Source organism: Mustela nivalis (assembly GCF_964662115.1).
Source record: "Mustela nivalis genome assembly, chromosome: 10".
In the NCBI taxonomy this organism is placed as follows: domain Eukaryota; kingdom Metazoa; phylum Chordata; class Mammalia; order Carnivora; family Mustelidae; genus Mustela; species Mustela nivalis.
This window is the reverse complement of record NC_139029.1, coordinates 69,653,604-69,681,572: the sequence shown is the minus strand read 5'-3', so window position 1 is coordinate 69,681,572 and position 27,969 is coordinate 69,653,604. Positions and strand designations below refer to the sequence as shown.

Genomic DNA, 27,969 nt, shown 5'->3' with positions numbered 1-27,969 from the left:
CTCAACATGTGTTTTTGGACTCTTCCTCTTTCTCACAGATGGGAAGAAACACATTCGTATAATCTCTTGGCCACCGGGGGTGAAAGGTCACTCGCGGATCTGGGTAGGAAAACGGATCCTCACGCTAGGAACTGGGGGTGGTACCAGGTGTAAGGCAACCTGGGACCAAGAGAGTAGGGAGAAAGGTCAAAGTATTCATCCACAAAGGAATCACCCCATCCCTTGGCCTCTTGACCACCACGAAGCCCTCCAGGCACTCTGCTCAAACCATAGCATCTTCACGGGCGCCTTGGGGTCGATGGAAGGTGTGCACCTGCGGCGGAAGACAGGTAACCGCGGGACCGGGTCCACCGAGGTTCCCACTGCGCACAGCTCCGGCGCTCACCGCTTCCTCCGCCCACTCCTCGTGCGGTGCTCGCTGCTGCAACTCCCGCCTCGGCTGCAGCAAACCCGAAAGCGCCGGGGTGGGCGCGCGGGCCAGCGCCGGGAGCTCTGGGCATGCTCAGTCGCTCGGGCAGGGCTCGGGGCGCGAGCCGGGCTCCTCCTGCACCACATTCATCCGCTGCCAAGGGGAGCAGCCGGGCGCTCGCAGGCTCGGCGCGCGCTGCCCGAGGGAGGACCCGGCCGCCACCGCCCCGCCGCCTCCTGGAGCCATGGCAGCGCTCGGCCACCCCGCCGCCTTCGGCCGGGCCACCCACGCCGTGGTGCGGGCGCTGCCCGAGTCCCTGTGCCAGCACGCGCTGAGGCGCACCAAGGGCGACGAGGTGGATTTCGCCCGTGCCGAGCGGCAGCATCAGCTCTACGTGGGCGTGCTGGGCAGCAAGCTGGGGCTGCAGGTGGTGCAGCTGCCGGCCGACGAGAGCCTCCCCGACTGCGTGTTCGTGGAAGACGTGGCCGTGGTGTGCGAGGAGACGGCCCTCATCACCCGACCCGGGGCGCCCAGCCGGAGGAAGGAGGTAACTGTCCGCCCCGCGACGCGAGGGGCGCGGCCGGGAACGCGCGCCGGGCCCTCCCCCGCCGGCCGCGCGGGAGTTGCCGGCGGAATCGCGAAATTGGCCCCCGGCTAGTTCAAAACTTCACCTTTTGGGGGAGAGAGAGAGAGAGAGAGAGAGTGTGTGTGTGTGTGTGTGTGTGTGTGAGAGAGAGAGAGAGAGAGAGAGAGAGAGAAGTTCATTGTTCACGCCTCCTGGCTGTCGGCACAGCTGGGGTGCCTCCAGGACGCCCCGACTGAGTGTGGTGGTGCGGACTCCGGCAGGTGGGTGGGGTGGGGAATCCACCTCACTGGCATTTTTTATGCGTAAAGAGTGAACAGTGGTAGAGGTAGTGCAACTCTGAGCGTTTCCCAGAGAGGGTTGCTGCTCCTGGCTGGGCGAGGAGTCTTGGGGGGCAGCGCTGGTTTGTGACACTGAAGCCCCCAAGTCCTGCCTAGGGCTCGGAACCGCGCGTGCCTGAGGAATCAACCCGGTGTTGGTGGCACAGACCTAGGGCGTCCCGAGTTACTTTTTAGTGGTGGCGAGTGAGTTGGGCAGAAAGCGACGAGTGTCAGGGGAGTGGTTTGTTGGTGAGCTGAGAATACGTGTTCATGAATAGGCGAGGTGTGGAAAGCTGTCCTCGGCGTAGGGTGTGTGTGGGGGGGTGTGTCTGTGCGTTTAATTAAAAATGGTTGTTTCAGAAATTCCGTGATTTTTACGATGTTTTTAAACTTACAGCAATTAGAGCTTTGTGTGTTCGCAAGGAAAAGTGGCTACTTTCAAATAGTGCAGCTTGTGAAAATGGCTGTGATGGCTTTAAACCCAAGGCAGGTTAATGGGGAGAAAGAGAGTGAAAATGGATTTTAAAATGCCATCTGGCATGGGTTCCCCTTATCACCAGGCTAAAAGCCCAGCCTCAAGACTCTGTTTCTGTTGGCATCAAGTGGCATTGCAAGAAGCCCCTGGTTTCTTTCATATCTGGACGGTTAGGGATTCCTCCCTCCCCATTTCGTCTTTATTCGGTGGACATTAGAAATGCCTCATAGAGCTCATAGTTAAAATATGCTTACTCTACACATGCTTCACTACTTAGTTGATAGAACCTTACATGGGCTGAGAGAATAAGCATATTGCATTTATTTCTTACTGAGACAATTCAGCCGTTGTTCACCCTACCTTAGCAGAAAACAAAAAGAATAACCGGTCTCATATTCTTTACCTTTTATTTCCTTTGCCACACCTTTAAGTCATTGAGATGGCCCACTCCATTTTAAACTGATAAGCATATAACCCCACGTGAATACTTCTGGTGTGTCCTAGGCCATAGGGCACAACTGTGGTTTGTATTTAAAAGAGTAAAAGACGTTTCAAAAACGCTTTCAAAATGGTACTCCTTTGATGAGGGTAGTCCAATTTCCTGTCAAGAGGCTGTTGCTCGTTTAATCATCCATTTCATTTTATTCCTATAATAAAACCTTCCAAATTTTGGCTTCCCGATTGTAAGTGGGCAGTGATCCTTCTCCCCTGTCAGATTTTGAGGCATACATTTTAAGCTGGCTTCACTCTTCTATCAATCTAGTGGCTCTCTGCCAGAGACCTCACAGTGTGGTGGATAGGAACACCAGATTGCAGCTAATTCTGTGACCTTGGGGAGTGTCTCTTGCCTCAACTTTCTCACCTGAAAAGTAGACCCAATACTTATTTCATAAATTTGTTGTACTAAATTTGTTAATCCATCTGAAGTTTATAGGGTAGGACATTTTATGAATGGTGGTTGTTATTATTTACTTAACAGTGGGTCATGGAAGATTTTCTTTTTTTTTGAGCAGTGAGAAGTCTGCTATATACTGAGGTAGTTACAGTGACATTTCCCCTTCCCACGGTGAAGGGGAGTCATATTCACACCTTAGGATCCATCCTAATCTGCTTTGTAACACTTCCTCCCAGCTTGAGTTTCCTACAGGAGCATATTGTCTCCCAAAAATGCCTTTACCGTTGCATTTGATCTGAATCAGCAGAGTAACAGGTCTTGTAGCCAGAGAGAGCACGGGCAGTTGTGTTGGATGGGGTACTTCTGGAAGGCAGGGTTATGCAGTCTTCTGGAAGACTAATAGTCTTTGAAATCTCTCACCAGTTCACTGCCTTAGTTGTTGAGTGAATAAATGAATGAATGAAATGCTAACTAGCTAATATTAACAAGCTCATAATAATTCCTTCAAGGTTCTCTTTGGACTGTTGTATATACTTTTCATGTGATACCTACCTCCCTAACTGAAATTCCACAACAGCGAAGGCATTATTTTAAGATTATTGCCGCTGATCTCCTTGCCATCTGTCTCCTTACTCTCCATTCCGTTCTCCATGCTGTAGAGTCCAAGTCTCTAAGCTGGTCTTTCTAAAACTCAGATCTGATCCTGTCCCTGCTCTGATGAAGCTTCTAGAAGAACCCTCCATTAAGCTTGATAAACCCATGGAGTTGTCCTCTGTTTGCCTTTCCAGCTTCAGTTCCAACTCTGACCCTACCCCAGGTGCCTCCCAACCTCTTGGCTCAAGCCAGGTTCTTTTACTAAAGCTCACCACGCTGTTCTTTTCTAAGCATACATTTCTCCTTTGTCTAGGACATTCTTCCTCTTTTCTCTCTTCTCCATTCTACCTAGCTGTACTACTCATGCATCATTTCTCAGTTTGCTGTTATCATTAATATTATCAGCTAATCTCTATTGGGTGCTTGCCATTTGCAAAACATAGTGTCAGATTTATGACATGGATTTCACTGAATGCCCACATCAACCCTTTGAGCTCAGTACTATCATTATTCTTACTTTAAAGTTGATGGAACTGAAGCTTAGAGAGATTAAATACCTTGGCCAAGGTTATAAAGTGGAACCAGTGAAACTAGGACTTGAACTCGTATTTGTAGCACTCTAAAGCTCTAGTCCCAACCCCTGTGATACTAAACAACCAAGCTTAGGGTTGGTCTTCCTTTTATGAGCACTCTAACTCTCTGCACTTCCTTCTATGGTATCTTTCATACCATATGATAACGACCTGTTTTAACTTTCTGTATCTCCCCACTATTATAAGAACTCTCGGGACAAGGATCACATCTGCATTCCTTAACATTTTATTCCCAGGACCTTGCACACAAGAATTATGCAGCAAATGTTTTGTTGGACACGTGTGTCCATGACTTTAGATCAACCTTAGGTTTTCTTGCTTAGGACATATTTGGTGTTTTGCAGGCATTCTCAATGGAGTCCCAGAGGTTTCGTTACAAGTACAGGTGATTTATAATTGTTTTGTTTTTCTCTTCCTTTCCTTGTACCTTTCTCTGTCTCTTGTTATTTTGCTTGTTTTTATAATTCTGGAAAATTACTTTGTCAAAACATAGTGATATTTAATGACTTTTCTTCCTTGGAAGGAAGGACTGAGAACTGAACTCAAGAAAGTTACACTTCTGTGAACGCCACAGTGGAGCCTCCCAAGATTAGTAAACTGCAGGTGCTGTCTGCAGGACGCTTAAGTTTTAGTGAAGAAAACTGCGTGTAGAGAGTCAGCAAATAATGTTAATTGTCTCATAACTCTGTCTTCACGAAGACAGACAAATTAGCTTTGAGAACCAGTCATAGTGATGTACTGTATGGTGACTAACATAACATAATTTTAAAAAAAGAGAACCAGTCGTATTTTAAACGAATTCAGCTTGATTTTAGAAGAAAAAAATCAACTTATAAATGGCAGCATCCTGTAAACAAATACTTAAGAGCTAAAGTAAGACAAGTGACAGAATGTAAAAGGATTGGGTTTAAAAAAATTAAAATTTTTGGATGGGTTATACATTTCTGCAGCACCAAATTCAGAAGGTACAAGAGAATAGATAGGCAGTGCAAGTAAGTTTCCCTGCTCTTGTACTTGACTTACCCACTTCCTTCCTTAGAGGCCGCTACGAATAACATTTTCCTGATTTTCCTTACAGAAGGTTTTTAGTACGTAATGATTAACTGGTGAAGGTTACTCAAGCAAAATTGTAAAGTATATCCTGTGCCCTTTTGCCCCTCTTTCAGATTCATTTTATCCTTTCCCAGGTACCAAGGATTAGTATGTGGGATATTCTGTCCAGGAGTAAAAACACACAAACTCACTCTCACAAGGTGATAATGGCCTTAATTATCCTTTCCTGGACCGTTTATATTTTTAGGGGCTTCTTGAGGAAGAAGGCAATGCACATAGCACACGGCAACAAATCCAAAAAGTGGAATTGGACATTGGGTAGGGACATGGAGGCATAAATGGAAGGCATGAACAAACCTATTTAGATAGAAATTCCCCTTTTGTTAGGGCACTTTACTGTTTGGACCTATATATTTTGGCCCTGGGTTTATTCTTTGGTTAGGCTAAAAGTATAACCTTGATGATCCCAGAGCAAGGTGAACATCAAGACTATGTCTAATCACTAGCTAACATGTGCCATGTGTGTGTGTGTGTGTGTGTGTGTGTGTGAATTGTAAAACATGATACTATTATCAACTCTATTTAAAAGAAGGAAACTGAGGCTAAGGTAACCAGAATTAAGTAAGTTGTCCAAAAACAGACAGCTAATAAGTGACAGAACTGAGGTCTTCATGAAAATGTGAAGTTCATTTTTCCTTGATGTGCTTGTAGCCAGTTCTGGTTAATAATAACAGAACATTAAATCAATACAAAATAACAATAAAAAATCCTTTTTTTATGCAGCCAGCAATATGCAAATCTCAGTTGATATTAACGAGGTAAAAGTTTTACTTCCCTCCTCTCATAAATGAGAGTAGATTGTTTTCATTTTAGTTAAATAATAATAATGTGATCATTTACATGAAACCCCAGAATTATGTAGGCACAATTTGTGTGGAATTGTATCTTCTTTACCACCAGACTGGATGATTGCTTTTTAAAATGCATACATTTTCTCAAATTTCTTTTTAACATCAGGTGAGAAAACTGCCCTAAGCCATAATTAGAACTTACTCTTACTCTCACCAAGATGAAAAGTAAATGTGCTGGAGGCTCTTTACACGCAGCGGCTCTTGATAAATCGTCACCTCCAACTGGTTAGAACAACTGCTCCCTTTCAGGATGTTGCTTTTTGACTCCACTTGGCCTTGGCAAAAATTGTTTGGAAATTGATGTGTCTTGGAAACTGGAGTGCATCTACAAATAATGCAATCTATTCCCATGCAGTTGATCTTGAAAGCCTTGAAAATAAAGAACATAGTGATGAGTAGGGAGTGACTTCTATTAGATACTATTAGCTGAAAATGAGCTTTCTGCAGAGATTCCTAGGATCATTAGAGAATCATTATAAGACTAAGAAGGCAGAGATGGATCCTTATAATTCAGATATGGTGGAAAATAGCTTTTGCATGTATTTAAATTTTTGTTGAGCTCAGATTTCCTCAAAATTGGTTTTATTACAGTAATGGTAGGTGTCCATCCATTAATATAAGCCACAACACAGAAAAATCTACTTAAGACTTTTGAACAAAGATTTACCTTCTATTGCTTTTGAATCATACATAAATTATTCATGGCCTCTTATGACTCTCAGTATGAATTTGGAGATGCATGTTTAAAAAATGAGTGCTGGTTGTTGTTTATTTCATGGGCATTCACTATTAACATCTGTAATCACTTGAGAAAGCCTCATTTTCTACCTGGAGACTTGGACACATTGTAGAGTTCATTACCCTACTCAAGGGATATCATGATTAAAGGTAAAATAAATGAAATTTTAATGAAAGAAAAGTTTCATTCATCTCTTATGCAGAGCACAGTGAGTTGCTCATCCCAGATAGTCAATAAATGTTTATTTACCAAAGCTAAGTCCCCCATGTTCTATCAAAATGTTCCTCTGACCTTTGAAGTTAACTTGTATTGTTTTCCCTAAACTGATATTAGGTATTAAATCTGTTAGTGTCCTCAGGCTCATTTCATAAGTAGGTACTTTTCATCCAAATGGACAAGCAGGAATAATCTCAAACAACAAATCCCATTTAAAAATGTGTGCATGTAATCATTGTCAAACAATTTAATGATGTACATTGTCTTCCTGAAGCTGAGTGCTAAAGGAGGAGTAGCATCACATGGAGAGAATAAATAACCAGACTTTAGACTCCTGTTTCTGAATGTTTAGGTCATCTAAACAAGTATGACTGGAGAAAACAGCTCAGCAGAGTACAAAGATGAAAGTACATGTTATTACAGGGTTGGCTTAATTTTGCCCAACAAATCAATGTGGGCAAACCTGACTTAGTTTATGTTAGCAAATTAAAGAGAATACAACTTTTAAGCTGCTTTTGCAACTGGATGAGTTTATATGGGTAAATTTTCATTATTGTGAATAGGAATACATCAACATTTTGCTTGATTTGAATATGTTTAATTAATTAAACCGAACTTTGCCTTTATTAAAGATATTTTGCCTTGATTTCTTTGTTCTTGTTTTGTTTAAGAAGTACTAAAATTTTCTAATTTGCTTATGGTACTAATTATGAGTGCCATGATTATATTAAAAATGACTGTACTTTAGAAGGTAAAGGAATACTAGCTGTATCACTCCTATAAGTTTGTTCATTCAGCAACTGTCTACTAGATGCCAATGTTTGGTGCTAGGGAGACATATAGGTGCTATATGTTCATTCAGCAACTGTCTACTAGATGCCAGACCCAATGTTTGGTGCTAGGGAGATATAGCTGAATTAGATAACACTGCTGCTCTCAGGATCTCACAGTTCACTAGGGAGGCAAACTGGTGGCAAATGCTTGCAGACAAAGGGGACTGGTTTCACAACAGGGTTCTGTCTAATGTTATGGAAGCTCCATGCAGAGTGTCTGACCCACATCAGGACCTCTCAGAAGAAGAGAATATGGAGCTAGAAGTAACCAGGAAAGGAAGAGAGGCAGCCTTCCAGAGACAGCGAGCACTATGAGGTAGGATAAGGGTGATAGTCCAGTAAAAGTAATTTCATTAACATTGAGGAGGATACAGCATTGAAAAAAGCCTGCCTGTGCCCTCTCAGAACTCTGAGATTTTGTTCCCTAGTTCCAGGTTCACCAAGAGAGCTACATCCTTAGCTGTACTTCCTGTTCGGGGCCTGCAGCGATTTGACCCCTTATCACAGCCTACTCCTAATTGTGCACTCCAAGACCGAGACTTATTTCTTGAGGTTGCTAGAATGCCATTTGGTAGGGGAGTAATTTTTCCTCTTTGGTCCCAAATTTGTCACATTAGGATGTATCAGGTAAACCTGGCATCCCATAGTATATAGTTATATATAACATTATCCACGTCAGTGGCCAGTAAGAGAAAATTATTTCCTCTTTGCTGTCAAAATGTGTTTTTATTCACAAATCTTTCCAGCTTTGCAGTAGACATTAGTGAATCTCACACTAATATAAATCAAATGCAGCCTAAAGTAAGCATCCATCTGTACTCATAGGTAAAATATACTGCAAAAGGCAACATGGTAGGGGTATCACACTATTCTAGGAGCGGGGGATACTGGTTTTGATTTTTTGCAGTGGTAGGAATATCTAATATTCTTTCCAACTTGGAGATGCTGTGTTTTCTTTCTGGGCCTCAGGTCATGTTGGGATAGGACGTAAAGGGTAGGGGGAAAAAAAGGATAAGGAGATGTGGAAAAAATGATGGGCAACGATGATAACTTAGGTTTGTGAGATGGGATTAGGGTTTAGAGAATAAAGAATACTGGCTTTTTTTTTTTTTTAAAGATTTTTATTTATTTATTTGACAGACAGAGATCACAAGTAGGCAGAGAGGCAGGCACAGAGAGACACAGAGAGAGAGAGAGGGAAGCAGGCTCCCTGCTGAGCAGAGAGCCCGATGCAGGGCTCCATCCCAGGACCCTGAGATCATGACCTGAGCTGAAGGCAGGGGCTTTAACCCACTGAGCCACCCAGACGTCCCAAAATACTGGCTTTTATTCAACTTGACACATCCTTGTCCTCCGTAACTAACCAATCCTATGACATCATGCCTTGGTTATGATAATCCATTATGAGATAAAGCTGAATTTCCCAACTCTATTTCAAAAGCTCAGCTCATGCAACCATTTATAGCATATTTAAGTAATTTTTTATTTAGAAAACTTAGATAAGAGCCACTGGGAGAGTGTAACATACCTAGACCCACGTACTGTCTATCATCACATGACTTTCAGTGTCTGCCAGTTGTTTCTGTGGTAAATGTGAATCAATGGTTTGAAGAAATGGAAAGTGAATGAATGTGGAGTATATAATGTGAATGAATGTGAAATATGTCAGTTGTGTTTTTTGTTAGAACTAAAAGTCTTGACTTGCCCATGGTAGTTCTTTCTTACAAACCCTCTATGCATATGTGTTGATTTCCATTCCTGGTGCTAAAATTTGGGTTTTGTTTTCAAAATTTCGACTTTTGTCTTCCAAAACTTCATAGTTATTTTTCTGAATAAGAAAAAAAAAAAAAAAAGGATACCCATTTAAATGTAGCCTTTCTGTAGTTAGCTATGTACAGTTTAAGATTGTTAACAGTAAGATACTGATGTAATTATTTTTAAGGTTTGGATATGTGTTTGTGGTAAACTTAGACGTTTTTTTTTTTTTTTTGTCTGAAATTATTCAAAGAGCTGAAATTAGCTAATTTAATGCTCTTGGTATGGTTAAAAGATAATGGAAAAAACACATCTACTTTATTCTTTTAATTATATTTTTGGGGGGTCATAGGGAACCCTCATTTTGCAAAGAAAGAATAACATAACTATGGTTTGGCTTTGGGTCATATTTTAGGCCACTATGATATAAACATATTTTCCAATTCCAGAGCTTTATGTGGAGAAATTTAAATCTAGTGCTTTATTTTGAGGTACTTAAACCATTTTATTTTTGCTTTTGGTATTCTTCTTTCTTTATACCCTCTGAGTCCTTCATCGGGGCCCAGGTTTTCCAGTTCTCCTTTCTGCAAAAAATACAGTATTGGGAGACAGAGAGACCCTCGTCACAAAGGGTGCTGCTTTCTTCATTTTTATGTTATTCTCAAACTAAACATCTCCAAAGCTTTAGGCCTCCCCTAGTCTCCAGGCTTTCCCAGGCCACCCCAAATATGTGAATAGTTTAGCAATGAATAGAGCACAGCTTCAAGACAAGGCTTTTTGTACAGTTGTGTGTGTGCATGTTTTTAAACTGCTGTTCTTCACCTACCACAGAAGGGTCATGAAATCAATTTAGTGGGTCATGACCAGCCCATTTATTTTTACTGTAACAGGATCAATAGAAAATGTCAGAGTGTACTGCAACATGGTAAGATGGTGTCATGAAACTTTTTTTCATTTGTATACATTTGTGTTTCTATGTATACTAATTAGCTATATAAAATGTGTTTCTTACTATAGGTCACTGCCAAAAAAAAAAAAAAAATGTGAAAACCCACTGTGTCTCCTTTGAATTGGATTGCACCTCTCAGCCTCTTTTTAAAAATTCTGGAGGACTATGCCTGTTGTCCAATTGGGATCTGGGAATCCTGGCCAAAATCCTAACTGTTTCTCTATGTGTATCAAGTCATGCTTGATTTCCATTTGCCTAGGTTGGAAATCGGACCTTCTGGCTAATTGGAAACCATGTCCATCAGGGGCAGGAAGCGAAGCCTAATGGAGGAACATGAGGAGGAGAAAGACTGTCAACTCCACAATTTGCTAGAAGCTGATTCTACCTCTCCTTCGGTGACATTCTATACCAGTTGAGGGAAGGTTACATTAAGACAGGCAAGCATAGTTTCCATCTGAACTGGCATCTTTTTCATTTTTTTGCAAGTAGAAAATGTGGTAGCAGTAAGAACTGAACCACTGAGCTAACTGCATCCAGGGGTGTTGACGCCTACATTTTCTTACCAGCAACTTCCAGATGGAAGCTGAGATCGGCAAGGATCCCAGGAAGCCTCAGTGTCCAATGTTAGGAGTCCCGTTGCATTTGGAAATGGAAATTCAGGACACTTCTTTTTTTCTTCAAAGAACCCCAGAATATGTCAAAACACAGAATGTCCTAGAACATAATTATAATGTCCATGCCATTCTCAGACCACTGCCTAAAGGCCTAGAAGAGACCTTGAAAATCACTGGTTTCACCATTTTTTCTTCACACTCTGCAACACTAAATAGGTGTAAATCCAGCCTTTACAGACGAATGCTCAAAGGAAATTTAATTTTCTTCCCCAAGTAACCCATTTTAGCAATATTTGTTACTGTTAGTACTCACACTAAGTATGAATCATTTGAACTAACATATAGGTTGGGGTTCATTCTAACAAAGTGTATTTGACTGGTTAGTAAAAAGTTAGTCTGTGATTACAGGGAAACCGTATCTGATTTTCAGTGGTAACCCCCCTTTGCACAGCTGAGCATCCTAGTACTAAGAGTGGAGTGTACTGTCTCACACCTGCTCTTTTGTCTCCCTCTAAAGCAGTGCTTTGAAGATTTTGGTAAGAGAATAATTATAGAGGCAAACAGTGTGGCCATGACTGGAGAAATTGTGTGTTTGTAGGAAAGGCATTTGGAATTGTGCATCTCGGAGCTATACTACATGAGGAAAAAAATGGGTAATGCATTTGTCATGTCCATGACAACATTTTTCTTTGTGAGCACTGAGCTGGATAACTGAAGCCTCTGAGTGGTTTGCAAGAAAACTGAGAACGAATATTGCTTCTAAACTAGTCCCCAGAGAGGAGCTTCTCCATGAGGGAGAGAAGGAGTAGGGATTTGGGCTAGAAGATTTTTTTGAAAGTAAGTGCAGAAAAACATACAAGATATAGCCCACTGGCCTCAGCACGGCTGAGGTTTCAATTATGATTCGATTCACGCTCCCTGAAACACTCGCCTGCCCTGAGGTCAGCCTAATGACTGGAAATTCTACAAATGCAACAGCTACTGTCCCTTGGACTGTTTTAAACACACACACACACAGTTTATATACACTCAGCATCAAGTTTGGATAAAATCAGTTTTCTAACAAAGCCTTTCTTGTGCATAATGTTTGGTAGTAATGAAGATCATCAAAACTAATTAGAGGGATTCTCGAGTTACATCATTTTGGTGGACCACTAGCCAGGAGAAATATTTTTTTGAATGAATTCTGCTTTTTCACTGGGCTCTTTCAGCTTGTAATCAACTTCGTATCACCTTTCCTTCCTCTTGATTTCACCCTTTTTTGGAGCTGTCAGTGGAGGAGAAGGAATGTATGCAGTCCCTGGAGCTTTCTTACCCTTCTTTACTTTCCTTCTGTTGAGGAGTTCTCATAACACCATGAATCTTTCCTCATATTCTGGTCTGGATAGTGATTTTCAAATTACAAGTTTCAACTCAGAAGTAAATCATAAAGTTCACCTAGTGGGTCCCTCTACTTTTTGTTCACACTCTTGAGTAAATGAACTGGAATTGAAAATGTCAGAGCACATGCATGACCCATAAGACAGCCAAGTATTGTTTCCTTTATACACGTACATACAGTTCCCTTGTGTGTTGTGGATTGTGACATAAGGTGTATTTCTGGCTGGAGGTCATTGCTATTGAAATCTGCTTACCTAGGAAACCAAGATAAAACTTAACCAAGTACTAACATTAGCTTTTATTGATACTCTTTCTGTTTGCAGCAACAATAGAATTTTTTTAAAAAGATTTTATTTATTTATTTGACAGACAGAGAAATCACAAGTAGGCAGAGAGGCAGGCAGAGAGTGAGAGGGGGAAGCAGGCTCACTGCTGAGCAGGGAGCCCGATGTGGGGCTCGATCCCAGGACCCTGGGATCATGACCTGAGCCGAAGGCAGAGGCTTTAACCCACTGAGCCACCCAGGTGCCCCAACAATAGAATTTTGACATGTGTCAGAGCCACTGATTTTCATTGAGCAAATAGGCAGTTCGTCTCATTTTATTACCTGGTAGGAAGGTGGAACCACTTGTCTCAATGCAGCGAAATGTAGGAGATGGAAAGGAAGAGAAGAAACACACCATAGGTGGCAAGTTTGGGGTTCTTTTCAGAAGTAGGTATTTTCAGATATCAAGGACTCCATCACAAAAATGGTTTAGAGTGTTTCCATACACTTAGACATGACATCTTCATTCGTAAATCAAATTATGATGATGTGTTGTGATAGGGCAGGATAGCAGGTACTCAGACGGCATACCTGTTATGAAAAGGGCCACATTAGAGCCCGGTACGTTTTTATGTTTTGTTGACCCCAGCCTCTTTCCCACTGACTCTCCTTTCCCCTGCTCCCCACTAATCTGCCCACGTGCATCTTCAGCTTGCCCCACTCCCTAAATCCATCATCACTTGAGGTGCTGGGTCATCTCAGGTGCTCGAGCATTGTTGTTCCCAGGATGCACACCTCTCACACCAAGTCTGGTACCTGCAGAGACACGCTTTTAAACTACCTCAGGAGGCAGACCGATTCCTGGGACATTCCTTGAGCTGTGCTTTCTCTTCCTTTCCATTGCCTTCAAGAGCGGAAAAGGACAGCTAGGAATGCAAATTATGGTTCCCCGGCTTATTAGCTGAGTAACAAGTAGCTTGTTGAGCAAGGGGAACTTCAGTTTCAACATCTGTAACAATGGGGGTGGTTTTGAGCATCTGTAAGTTTGTTATGTGCCTAGATTCATTAACATGTTAAAGTGCTGAGTTGTACTTTGCACAAAGTAGCTCTTCCTTCAGTGCTCAATCCCTCCTTTTCTGTTGTTACCTGTTTGTTGTATTTCTAGAGAGCAGTCATTCCAGCCCATAAGGTTGAGACTGTTTTTTCTCTTCCTACTTCTTTTTTTTTTTTTTTTTAAGATTTTATTTATTTATTTGACAGAGAGAGATCACAAGTAGGCAGAGAGGCAGGCATAGAGAGAGGAGGAAGCAGGCTCCCTGCTGAGCAGAGAGCCCGATGCGGGACTCGATCCCAGGACCCTGAGATCATGACCTGAGCCGAAGGCAGCGGCTTAACCCACTGAGCCACCCAGGCGCCCCTCTCTTCCTACTTCTTACCCCGGAAGCTAAAGAGCTCCATCTCTTCAGCTTCCGGCATGCTGCCTGTAGCCTTTCCAGATGTTAAGACTTTGCTTAGGAATTGGGATCGCTGGCTCTTGTATTTTTGTGCCCTTCTGCTGGCTCTACCGAAACATGCCAGGAGGCTGGGAAGACCATTAGAACCTCTGCTTGATCCTCAATGGGCACCTGGGCCAGTCCCCCAGCACCTGTGTGTGCTGCTATACAAGCAAGTCCCGTGGGGACCCTGGCTTTCGCTCCACGTCATTTTGTTAGGAGCAAGTCATCCTCAACTGAATCAAAAGATGATGTTCTTTCTGTAATTGTTTTTCATCCTCTGATCTTCTAAGCAAATGAGTACTTAGAGAATCTCTGCCTTTAAATTTACCATTTGATCTTGAGCCAGTCATTTATGAGTATTTAGATTTGAATTCATATTTTTAATATGTTTATACATTAAGTATGTTTACTTTAAGAACTTTAAATTTTTTGTTTTATTCATCTTTTTATTTATTATTACCATTTTTATTGAAGTATAGTTAACATACAATATTATATTAATTTTAGGTAATACAACATAATCAATCAACAAATTCTATGCATTACACAGTGCTCACCACAGTACGTGTAGTCTCACTATAACATGATTACAAAATTGTTATTATTTGTATTTTAGTATAGTTGTACACAATGTTACATTAGTGTCCCGTGTATAACATAGTGATTCAACTAATCTATGTTATGCAATGCTCACTACCAGTATAGCACCATCTCTCACCATATAGTGTTGTGATTCTCTTGACTATATTCCAATAGAATTCTATTCAAATAGAATAGAATATAGTCAAGAGAATCCCTTTGCAGTCACTGTGCATAAGACACAATTATCCCTGGCACTCCTTAAGTGGAAGCCTGTATCTCCCACTCCCTTTTGCCCATTTTGCCGTCTCTCTGCACTCTCCCCTTTCTGGAAACCATCAGTTTGTTCTCTGCATTTATGGTCTCTATCTGCTTTGAGGGTTTTTTTGTTTGTTTTGGTTTGGTTTGGTTTGGTTTTTTAGATGCTACATATAAGCGAAATAATGTATTTGTCTTTGTCTGACTTATTTCACTTAACATAATACCCTCTGGGACCATCTACGGTCTCATAAATGGCAAGATCTCCTTCTTTTTATGGCAGAATAATATTCCATTATATATGTGTGTGTACATATATCTATGCATATATATGTATGTACATATATATGTACACACCATACATCTTTTTTTATCTATCTGTTGAAGGCACTTGGATTGCTTCTATGTCTTGGCTGTTGTAAACCTGCCATAAACATAAGAGGGCGTACATCTTTTTGAATTAGCATTTTCATTCTCTTTGGGTAAATAGGCAGTAGTGGACTTACAAGATTGTATGGTAATTCTATTTTTAATTTTTTGAGAACCTCCATACTACTTTTTACAGTGCCTGCACCAATTTACGTTCCTACCAACTATGCAACAAGGGTTCCTTTTTCTCCACATCCCTGTCAATAATTGTTATTTTTTGGTACTTTTTCGTCTACTATTCTGACAAGCATAAGGAAATACCTCATTGTGGTTTTGATATGCATTTCCCTGATTAGTGATGTTGAGCATCTTTTCATGTATCTGTTGGCCATCTGTATGCCTTCTTTGGGATAATGTCTGCTCAGGTCCTCTGCACATTTTTTTAATCAAATAATTTATTTTTATGGTGTTGATTTGTGTAAGTTCTTTATATTTTGGATATTAATCCCTAATCAGATATATAATTTGCAAATATCTTTTCCCATTCAGTAGGTTCCTTTTTTGTTGTTGTTGATGGTTTCCTTTGCTGTATAAAACCTTTTATTTTGGCGTAGCTCCAATAGTTTATTTTTGCTTTTGTTTCCCTTACCACAGGAGACATAGCTATAAAAATATTTTTAAGGCTTATGTTGAAGAAATTATTGCCTATGTTTTCTTCTAGGAGTTTTTATGGTCTCAGGTCTTGCATTTAGATCTTTAATTCATGTTGAGTTTATTTTTGTGTATGATGTAAGAAAGTGGTCCAGTTTTATTTATTTTTTTTTATGTAGCTGCGCACTTTTCCCAGCACCACTTTTTGAAGAGACTGTCTTTTCACCATTGAATTTTCTTTCCTCTTTTTTTTTAATAGATTAATTGACCATACAATCATAGGCTTAATTCTGGGCTCTGTTTTCTGTTCCATTGTCTATATGTCTATTTTTGTGCCAATACCATACTGTTTTGAATACTACAGCTTTGTATTAGATCTTAAAATCTGGGATTGTGATACCTGCAACTTTGTTCATCTTTCTCAAGTTTGCCTTGGCTATTTGGCAACTTTGTGGTCCATGAAAATTTTAGGATTATTCTAGTTCTGTGAAAAATGCCATTAGTGTTTTGAGAGGGATTTCACTGAGTCAGTAGACTGCTTTGGATAGCATGACCATTTTAACAGTATTAATTTTTCTGGTCCATGTGCATGAAATATCTTTCCATTTGTGTCATCTGCAATGCCCTTCATCAGTGTTTTATAGTGTTTTAACCTCATTGGTTAAATTTATTCATAGATATTTTATTCTTTTTGTTACCATTGTAAATGGAATTGTCTTAATTTGTCTTTCTGCTACTTGGTTATTAGTATATAGAAATATAACCAATTTCTGTGCATTAATTTTGTCTCCTGCAACTTTACTCAATTCACGTATTAATTTGAATAGTTTTTTCATGGAGTCTTTAGGGTTTTCTATGTATATTATCACATCAGTTGTAAATAGTGACAATTTAAACTCTTCCTTATCAATTTGGACGTTTTTTTGTTTCTTTTTCCTGTCTGATTGCTGAGGCTAGAACTTCCATTACTGTGTTGAATAAAGGTGGTGAGAGTGGACATCTTTATCTTGTTCCTGATCTTCGAGGAAAAGCTCTCAGTTTTTCACCATTGAGCATGATGTTATCTGTGGGTTTTTCATGTATGGCCTTAATTATGTTGGAGTATGTTTCCTCTAAATCCACCACTTTTTGAGAGCTTTTATAATGAATTGACGTTGAATTTTGTCAGATGCTTTATCTGCATCTCTTGAGATGATCATGTGATTATTATTCCTCATTTTGTTGATGTACTATGTTGATTGACTTGCAAATATTCAACCTTCTTGGCATCCCTGGAATAACACCCATATGGTCATGGCAAATAATATTTTTAATGTATTGCTGAGTGTGATTTCTTAATATTTTCTTGAGGGTCTTACATCCACGTTCTTCAGGAATATTGGCCTGTAGTTTTCTTTTTGTGTAGAATCTTTATCTGGTTTTGGTATCAGGATAATGCTGGCCTCATTGAATGCATTTAGAAGCTTTCTTTCCTGTTCCATTTTTTTGGAATAGAGGAAAATTGGTATTAACTCTTCTTTAGATGTTTGTGAATCCTTCTGGTCCTGGACTTCTGTTTCTTGGGAGTTTTTTTAATTACAAATTTAATTTTGTTACTACTAATTGATATGTTCACACTTTCTATTTCTAACTCAGTTTTAGAAGATTGGACGTTTCTATAGATTTATGAATCTCTGCTAGGTTGTCTAATTTGATGGCATATAATTTTTTAAAATAGTCTTATAATTTTTTGTATTTCTATTGTATCAATTATTGCTTCTTCTCTCCCATTTCTAATTTTACTTATTTGAGCCTTCTTTTTTCTTTAAGAACTTTAAAAATTCTTACATTGCAAGGTAAAATTATACTTGGAATTGAGTCTTAGTTTCACTTGTCAGTTATATAATAGTGGACAACTCACAAGTTTTAATTTCCAGTAAAATATCTTTCTTCCTGATTCCCAAGGATGTTGAAGATAAGTATTCTGAGTACTGTGATGACTTATACAAATATGATGACACCGTACGTAACATTGTTATGGCCAATGAAGGATTGTACATAATGGTAATAGCAACATTATTATTTATGAACTAGGATAATGGGCTTTTTTTGAAGATGTCTCTAACTGATGAGATCTGACCATTGTCACTTGTACTGTGACCACTAAGCTTTGACAACCCTTTGAGAATAGAGGTTGCTTTTAAGGCTTCAGTCAACTCTAAAGATGCAGATCTACTACTTACTAGCAAGGTGAAGTTGGGGAAATAAATTTTGGGTACAGTTTTGTCATTCTGTAAGAAAAGAAAATGTGACTTCTATTCATGTAATTATTATTGAGTGCCTGCTGTATGTAAAACTGATAAACAAGTATGATGGCTGTCCCAATGAAGCCGAATTGGGGAGTCTAACTAGGGAGACAAACATAAAATAAACAATTACAAATATATGCATATTTAAAAATAGTAAGGGCTGCAAAGGAAGAAAATTATTCATAAGGTTTTAAAAATAAGAGACCTTTGCTGGAAAAGACCCTGAGTATCAGTTCTTAGGTAGACATCTTATTAAACAGTAGGCAGTAAATGTTCATTGATCAAATGATAAATAACTGGTCTAATATGATATTACCAGAGATACCCCCACAGGCATTAAAGAGGTAGGTTGGCATCAAGGGGGACCTGGACTAGGAAGGCTTAAAATCTTTACTTATAAGCATTGTAGCTCAGGGCTGGCAGATGATTGCTGTGGACTTCAGGATTCCCATCTATAAACTAAGGATAATGTTGTTCTTGGTCAGCCTCTATTGTGTTGAGGTTTAAATGAAAAAAAAAAAAAAGAAAGAAAGAAAGAAAGAATATGAAGGTACACTATAAGATCAGGGTTGTGGGTATTACAAAGTGGATACCTGTGAACTGTAAACTCAGCACCTATAGGACTTGATCCACAACCTTCCCTCTCATAACATCACAATACCTAGAGATGGGTCCCCAGTTCCACCATCCTCTGTAGAGGTCTTAGAACCAGCTCTTAGAGTACTGTGGCCTAGCTCAGTTGGCTGTCAGACCTATGAAAGTAGGATCTACAGCAGTGGCACTGAGTGTGGCTAACTTTTTGCTGCATGTTAAAAGATTAGCTATTTTATGGGACTTCTGGGGAGAGCCCTCTAGTTAGAGCCAGGAGACTAATTATATCAGAATATGCATCCTATAAAAGACTTTGGGAGCTAGGTAGGCTTCAAGAGCACATGTGACTACCACTTATTTGGTACTGTGTTTGCTGTTTTGTTTACCCTACTTCATCTCAGCCATATAGTCCCCCTCATTTTACAAACAGAGAAACAGAGGAGAGGTTACACCACTTGTTTAAGGTTAAGTAGTTACTAAGTAGAACTGAGATGGACAGCCTGGTCTAGGCCAAGACCTAGGTTTAGCCAAGGTCTAGCCAAGACCTAGGCATTCAGCCACGGAACCACAGAAAAGGCACAAAAAGCCATGCCATCCATTAGAGAATTTGGGTTAGCAAGACGCTATCAGTGCAAACACCAAATTCACAGGCTTGATGCCCCCAAAGGGCAGCTGTCCAATCCATTAATGAGGAAACTGAGAAGAATGAGAGACAAAGGCTTCTCTTTTTGAAAACATGGTTTCAGCTCAGCAGCTACCCATCTCTCTACCCCTCGTCCATGAGGCCAGCCCAAAAACCTTCCATACAAGGAGAATCACAGATATGCTGGCCAGCATCTTCAGCCGTGCATTTAGTTTGGGCTTGGTATTGTTGGCAGGGTTCCTTGCCAAATAGTTAAGCAACCCATGGAGAACCTTGACCTTAACTTATAAACACAGAAGGACATGCTGAGTAAGAGTCCGAACAGGAATCCTGGGATGGTTCCAACTCAAGGAAGGAAACTCCCCTGGCTCTCTGAGTAAAAGACAAGGGTTAATTCCATCCATACACCCACACTAACTGTTGCTCAGCCTTCCCGGAGCCAAATCAAAGGAAAAATTATGTGAGTAATACATGAAAGAAGTAGATTGTCACTATTTTTGACATAGATGTTACCCTAACTCTGTATGTGTCTCATTTGGTAACATAGACCCCCGGCCAACAGTATAAACGATAATACAAGCCGTAACACAGGTGAGCTGCAAACTTGTCTAATTCTTGTACCCCTGAGTTTTGGCTGAGGGAGCCCTGATAGACCTAGAAGCATGTCTGTATCTTACTGTCCTTGTACCTTAGAGGAGGGAAGGTAGGATGACAGGCCTGGCTTTAGGTTCCAGCATCCCTTAACCTTGTAACTAAGACACTTAACTTCTGTGATGGCTTGCATAAGCCATTGGCTCCTTACCCTTCTTCTCTCTTTAGTTTTGTTCTTGGGACCATATTCAAGAAAATGAATACTTTTCTCACACTGTTGATCCTCTTTGGACAGCTCTGATTTTCTTATGAATATTCTTTTTCCCTTCTATAGAGGACTGGAGTCCAGCCCCTGTACTCTAGCCCCATGGGGACTTATCTCTAGTCTGCTCTGACTTCTGGACCCCGCAATGTTTATCTCTCCACCACCACCACACCTCTTTCCTAAACCCTCAACCTCACCTCCCCCTTGTTTCTGCTACCACATGTTCTGGATATTCATTCTGTCTACCTGTTTGGATTTCTACCTACCTGTCTCAGTGTGCCTGGATAGACCCCCTTATAGGGCAGCCTACCTTCTTCTGGTTAATTCTCTCCCCTACAACAAACAAGAGCATAATATCGTTTATCATGCATTTACTATATGCTAGCACTTTAAACCCATCCTTCTCATCAGCTGCCTTTATCCTGTTCCCAGCTCTTGGGGCAATCCGTCTATTAGCAGAGGAGTTTAGAATTTAGTCAATAGTCAATAGTCAGTTGTAGTAGGTCAGCTTCATCATTTCTCTTGTTGGCCTTGTTCTGACACGACCCTTGGTAACGTTTCAGATACTCAAGTTGTACCCTGGTTCCATTGACTGCATTTGTATCTTGATCTTGCTGATTACCTGTCTGGATCTCCAATGAAAGACCTCAAGACTGACCTCTAGTGTCCTGAATGGGAGACTTCCTTAAGCTTACGGCCAAACCGTCTGGTCCCATGTTGTGCCAGCCTTCTCATATATCTGCCTGGTAAATGTCAGGCCAAACACTAGCCTGCTGTATGCTGGGGTGGACCTATCAGCCGGTTCTCTTTTTCTGGAGTTGCTAACGTCACTGCCAATTCTGACTCTTCTTCCTTCTGCCCACAGTTAGAACCATCCCTGGTTGACAATTCTCTGGTGGACAATTCTGCTGACTAGACCTCAAATCCAACACATCTTCTTATGTTTTAAAGTATCTGTTAGGTTCAACCTATTGGAAAGTGTGGAATAAAGTGACTTGACTTGAGCATATCCTTAATTTTCCTTCTCCCTTCCTACCTCCTGTAATAATTAACTATCAATTAAATGCTACTTTTCTGACTCAGTTCAATAAATCAATCTGTTCTTGGAGCCCTGACTAAACTGACTTTAGCATGATTTAGTAAAATGGTATTTGCTGGTAGAAAAGTGATCTTAATGTATTTAATTAAGCAGATTAAAGTGTGATTATCTCCATTGTCCAAACTGTTTTTGTAGATTTCCTGTGTTTTTTGTTGTTTTCTGTGGAAGAAAAATTATTCACATTATTGTAATTCCATATAGTGCAAAACTAGAACAAAGGAAGTGATGCAGATCCTTTAGCAGAAAGGTCATTTGAGTCATTGGAGTGTCCTGAACCATAGTGGGAACTTAGAGCCACTGTTGATGCACAGCACATTTTTTCAGATTATGACACCACTCATTTATGTAGATGTTTTTCATGTGAATATTGGCTCTGAGGAGAGCAACAGATATTCACTTGTAAACAAAGGTGGGTGGTGTGAGGAGGAAGTGAATCCTTTGTAGAACTCTGAAATAAACCAGATCCTCAGAATGCCTCATTCTTAATAATTCCTGACATTCTTTATCTTTTAGAAAAGAGGTGATGAAGAGAATTAAAAAGCAAGATTAGCAATGCTAAAAACATGAACTCTGATTGATGATCCAGGGTAACAACTTCAAACTAACAGATCTTGATGTTCTCACAAGAAAGGATGATGAAGATTCTGGCTCTCAGTCATAATTGGTTGATATTTACTGCTGAACACAGCACAGCACAAGGTCTCCATGACTTCCTTGGTTAGAGAAAGTGATAAATACAGGGTCAGAGCTGACTTGTTTTGATGATTGACTGTGAAGGAAGAAAATAGTTTTGCAGAAGAGAAATCTTTCCAATGTTTCCATTGAGGATTAGCCTGTCAAAATTCAGACAGCAAGGGCCAGTGTAACTTCTGGTTGACATTTTGCATAACTCAGACTGACTAAGCCTACAATTCCTGGTAACTGAATTTGAATTTTTGGCAAGTTTTGGAACTAGATAGGGAGCTATCAGATCTACCTCCAGGCTAAGACTAGCAATCATATTACTAGGTCAATGATTTTGCATTCTAGTCAGATTATTGTAGATTGTGGCAAAACAGCAAGACCTATCCATGTCTGCTGCAAGAAAAAGAAGGAAATTGTAAGAATATATTCAAACGGAAACCAGAAAATCATTTGGAGCATGGAATCTCTTTTTTCCTCATGCTCCTTTTTCTCTGTGGATCTGCTTTCTCTTACTCTGTTTCTAAATAACTTCAGTTTCCTTGTGGTCCAGAATTTACCTCGTATCTCCCTAACTTACCATATCAATGTGACTCAGACTTGCATTTTCTCTGTTTCCAACTCCCAAATGGGGAGTCTCATGGGCCCATACTAAGTTTTTGAGCCAGGCAACCAAGTCATAGGTAGTTGGCCAGCCTGTGAATAGGCTAGATTTGTGTCAGGCCCCCAGTATCGGTTCATTCAGCTGTGTTTCAGAAAGATCATTGTAGGTTTGCTTAGAGCGGCAGAGTCTGTGAACAGGACAGATTCCAGAATATAAACAGACAGGCAGTGGTTGGTGTCTCACATATGACTAGCTACCTCCTGTTATAAGTGAATCTGAACACTGAACTGGGGTGGGGGCGGGGGAGCTCTGGTGAGGAGACCACAGTCTGGTCTTTTTTCCTTTTGAGTTTTGAAATTCAGTGATGATGGCCTCCTTTTCTCTCCTGATAAAAGATGGCCTATCCTATAACCCTTTTCTCTTGCCTCCAGGTGAAAACGCAGACATAAAAAGCTATTGCTGCAAAGAGGGTGATGAATGAGAAGGAAAAGAGCAAATGGGAAGCGAGAAGGAGGAAGAAAAAGGGAGAAGAAATGGCTAGAAATGAGATCTTCACTTTGCACGGGGAAACTTAATCCATCTCCATGATGCTAAATTATAAATCAGATAATCGGCGGTGGTGTTGGGAGGTTTGAAGGAGATGTAGAGGGGGAGATGGGGCCTCAACAGGTGGGAATTCCACCTTTATGTCTTTGATGTGAGATTGCCAAAGGATACAACAAAAGGAGGACTTGAAATGGAGATGAACCACTGAGCAAGGCCGGTTTTCAGGCTTTCCTTCTTTCTGGAAGCATTTCAGGGCGCCTGGGTGGTTCAGTCCATTACGTGTCTAGCTCAGGTTATGCTCCTGGGGTCCTGGCATCAAGCACTGCTTTGGCCTCCCTGCTCAGTGTGGGGTCTATTACTCCCCCTCCTTTGCCCCTCCCCCCACTCTCATACATTCTTTCTCTCATACATTCTCTCTCTCTCTCTCTCTCTCAAATAAATAAACCTTAAAAAAAAAACAACTGAAAACACTTCAGTAGGAAAGTTCATGAGAAGTCTCGGGCAATAGAACTCAGCATGGGTATCTCAACCTCTAACCAGCCCCAATTAGAGATGCATCAGACAACAAGCATCTGGACATTCCAGACATCTCTGCTGGGCTGTAATATTTTGGTTTGCCATTGCAACAAATGGTCAGAGTTGCAGATGACATTTAACTGTTTGGAATGATTTGTTTGGTTTTAAAATGTCACCTGATCTTTTCTTTCTTTTTCTTTTTTAAATAAAATCTTTTTATTTTTATTTTTTATTTTTTATAAACATATAATGTATTTTTATCCCCAGGGGTACAGGTCTGTGAATCACCAGGTTTATACACTTCACAGCACTCACCATAGCATATACCCTCCCCAATGTCCATAATCCCACCCCCCTTCTCCCAACCCCCCTCCCCCCAGCAACCCTCATCTTTTCACTGAGCACACACCCTTTAGGAAAGAGGAGAACCCTCTTTTTTCTTTTGTGCATCTTACTTGCTTCTAACATTAATCATCTCTCCTAATTTGATGTCCTATGGTTTGGCCTGCAAAGCCACATATATCAAGCTTCCTAAATATCTGGCTTTGGGTACAGCACTTACATTGCACAAATCAGTAATCTTTTACCTTTTTTTTTTTTTTTAAAGATTATTTATTTATTTGTTTGAGAGAAAGCATGATCACGGGCAGAGGGAGGAGAAGCAGACTCCCCACTAAACAGGGAGCCTGACCTGAGCTAAGGGCAAAAAGATGCTTAACCAACTGAGCCCCACAGGTGTCCCATCTTCCTTCTTCCTTGAAGCAGTCACAAACTCTGTGGTGTCTGTACTTTGGCTAGCACATACGCTCTTTTTGTAGTTACCTATTTTCATGATGCTCTCTCTCACTGATCTATAAACTCCTTTCCTGCATCACCACTTTCTCTTTTTTTCACCTGTGAGTCTCCAGCCCTGAGCACAGTAGGTGGTACACAGTAGGTGCTCAATGAATGTTCATTGTGTTGATTAGACAGCGTTCTGTACAGCTTAGTATAAGCAATATTTTTGGAACCCATTCTGTGGAGCCATGTAATAGGTGGCAGTGTGGGTTTAGTGGGAGGAACACAGGAGTTGGAATCAAGGCATCTGTGTTCAAGCCCTTGACTTGTTCTTTATGAATGTGTGGCTTTGGTCACAGTCTTCCTGAGCTTTGGTTTTCTCATATGTAAAATAGGGATAATAGTGATTCCTGCTGCTTAAAACTTTGGTGAAGATGAAATTTTTTTTTTTTTTTTTTTAAAGATTTTATTTATCTATTTGACAGACAGAGATCATAAGCAGGCAGAGAGGCAGGCAGAGAAAGACGGGGAAACAGGCTCCCTGCTGAGCAGAGAACCCGATGCGGGGCTCGATCCCAGGACCCTGAGATGATGACCTGAGCTGAAGGCAGAGGCTTAATCCACTGAGCCACCCAGGCGCCCCAGATGAAATTTTTTTTTAAATGTGAAATGTCTTTTTATTGTTGAAGTGCTATATAGAAACACATCATCATGGGGCGCCTGGGTGGCTCAGTGGGTTAAAGCCTCTGCTTTAGGCTCGGGTCATGATCCCAGGGTCCTGGGATCGAGCCCCGCATTGGGCTCTCTGCTCAGCAGGGAGCCTGCTTCCTCCTCTCTCTCTGTCTGCCTCTCTGCCTACTTGTGATCTCTATCTATCAAATAAATAAATAAATCTTTAAAAAAAAAAAAAGAAAAAAAAAAACACATCATCAAAATCAACCTTCTGAAATTTTGTAAAATAATCCCCCTTAGATGTTTGTTTCAAGACAGACCATCTCCTTTCTGCTCTGTAGCGAACATGTCATAGAGTTGAAAGCTGTGTTGTTGTGAGGATAGTACATATGAAACATCTAGTACAGTGCCTAACATATAGTAATCGCTCAGTGGATGATAGCTGTCATTACTGTTTTTACTCCTATTATTATTAGGATAATATAGCATTTCCTCAGCTGGTTCAGAGGAAAGCAGTTGGGTGATCCAAGAAGAGTAATGAATCTGCAGTCCTCATACAGTTCTGTAAATCTCTATCCCTGAACAAGCAACTGCTTTCTTGCCTTTTCTTTCCAAATTCTCATATTCAGGTGTATACTGTAGGATAACTTTTGAGCTCAGAGAAGAGAGCTATAAAAATTTATGTGAGTGTAGCTGTCCTCTTGAGCATGTACTTTAATTCTCTCATCTGTCAGATAGCAGAACCTCTATTAAGAATAGGAAGACTATAAAAACATCTACATTTATCTGCAAAGCTGATACTCTGCTTTATTTAGAAGTTGAGGTGGAGATGGAAACCCTTCAAGTACTTGATGCCATTGAGCCTTGTTAATTTGTGAAGGGGTTTTGTTCTTGCCATTTTTTTTTTTTTTAAACCATTCTTAATTTTCCAACCCTGCTTTTTTGTTGGCTTCAAATGTGCTCACCAGAGTCCTGCCAGCTTTAGTTGGAAGGAATATATTTCCGAGCTTAGTTGGACATCAGTTTTTTTTGGGCCTTGCCCAGACTTTCGACAGAGAAGGTAGTGTTAACAGGGTTGATGGTGTCTAGACAGTAAAATCAGAAACTGTGTAATTTATGTTGTATTACAGACATCCACTTCCCGGATTGGAAAAAGGAAACTGGTTTTTATCTAAGGAAGTTACAGTAAAAACCAAAGCCCTGGGGTATTTCTGACCTATGAAAAGTTGAAGCTTGAATAGTTTTACATAACATTCTTCAGCCCCTTCAAAGACAAGAGTTATTGAGAGTATTACTGGGTAAGGCCAGAGATGAAAAACAAACTTCCAAGTTCCAGAAGACAATTCATAGAACTGTATAGTGATCGTGCACTGCTGCTCACCACTGGTTGAAACCCTTTATAAGCTCACAGTTCAATTTCGGTATTGCACACCAGTTTTAGAGGAATGTGGGAAAGTTGGAGAAAAAAGAGGCTAATAGCCAAAGATGATGGAGTTGTTTGGACCTAAAGAAAATTGCAGATTTTCAAGGATTTAAAAAAAAAACAAAACACAAAACAAACAAAAAAAAACCCTTCGCCTTTAAAAAAAAAGCATACTCTTGATTAGGAAAAAAGTATTAGATATTTAAATATCTTGAATCCACAATATTTGTGTTTCTTTTCATAAGTATCAGATGTCAATATACAATACTGTCAAAAGTAATGAAAAGGAAAAATCTTAATAAGTTAGGCAAAATTTATGTGAAACTAAATTTTAAAGCCCATGAAACTTTTGTTTTGTTTCAACCTGGATAATTATCTAGCTCTTTAATTAAAACTGAATTTTTTTTCAGAAAAGTATAATCTCTATGTAGTTATGAGACATCATATCAAAGGCTGCTCTCTGAACCATTTTAGAACACATGCATTTAAAATGCTGTAGTCTTATTAATATTATGCATTAATACTAGAATTTGCTTTTCAATGATTGTTTAAAAGTTAATATTACTTAAAATAGAAAAATTAATTATCAAACTTCATTAACAAATAATTACCTTTTTATTTTTATCAGATGCTACATGACTCCACTAGATTTAAATCTCAGTTTAATCATTTTCACCAGCATATACTAGGTCCTAGTAGTCACTCAGTGAATATTAATTGAACTGTATGTTGAATTGCTTCTAAATTTTACATAGAAAGCACCTTTTCATGTGTAGTAATTAGGTAATTAAAATTTGTTTTAAAGAGCAGGTAGTTTCAGAAATTATATATTAATATTAGATATGTTAAAATAAGAGCATACTATATAATGCACTGATTGCTACATATTCATGACATGTATAATATGAAGAAATCTCTGTAGCAGCCAAAGATTGTGGTAAAAGCCTTTTCCACAGCACTGTACCTCTTTGGCAGAAAGACTTGGAGGTCGTAAATGCGTCTGACACTTGGGAAGCTGAAGTCACTTGTTCAAAACTGGCCACTCCAGTCTGGGATGTTTAGATTGTTGGCTTCCCAGGGTGAAAGTCTGCACCTTCTACAGTTTCCGTGGTTCTGGCACAATGATGAGAATATAGAGGACACAGTGGAATATTCTCAGTTAATTGGTGGAATTGTCTGTTTAGAATGAATTGGTAACCAGCATCAGCTGGAACATTAGTATTCCACCACTGCTAATTATGGTTGAATGCAATGTTTGGAAAACTGCAAAAGTAATAATAATAGTCACCATTAATTAATGATGATAACAGTTACCGTTATATACTTGCCGTCAGCT

General features: G+C 40.1%; 1 protein-coding gene and 1 long non-coding RNA gene across 2 annotated transcripts in view; one reads left to right on the top strand and one right to left on the bottom strand.

Annotated features, from left to right (window-relative positions):
* Positions 1-212: 212 nt before the first annotated feature.
* The window catches only part of DDAH1 (dimethylarginine dimethylaminohydrolase 1), a 134,256-nt gene continuing 106,499 nt past the window's right edge, over positions 213-27,969 (top strand). Inside the window, exon 1 of the mRNA XM_082688216.1 lies at positions 213-956. Coding sequence (XP_082544342.1) covers positions 654-956 — 303 coding nt within the window. The 5' untranslated portion in view covers positions 213-653. The remainder of the gene's footprint in view (positions 957-27,969) is intronic.
* LOC309841802 lies at positions 4,574-27,969 on the bottom strand. Its single transcript, XR_014299319.1, has 3 exons — positions 27,598-27,969; positions 12,927-13,175; positions 4,574-6,202 (listed from the first exon to the last, which is right to left on the bottom strand). It is a non-coding gene; the product is annotated as an uncharacterized lncRNA (long non-coding RNA).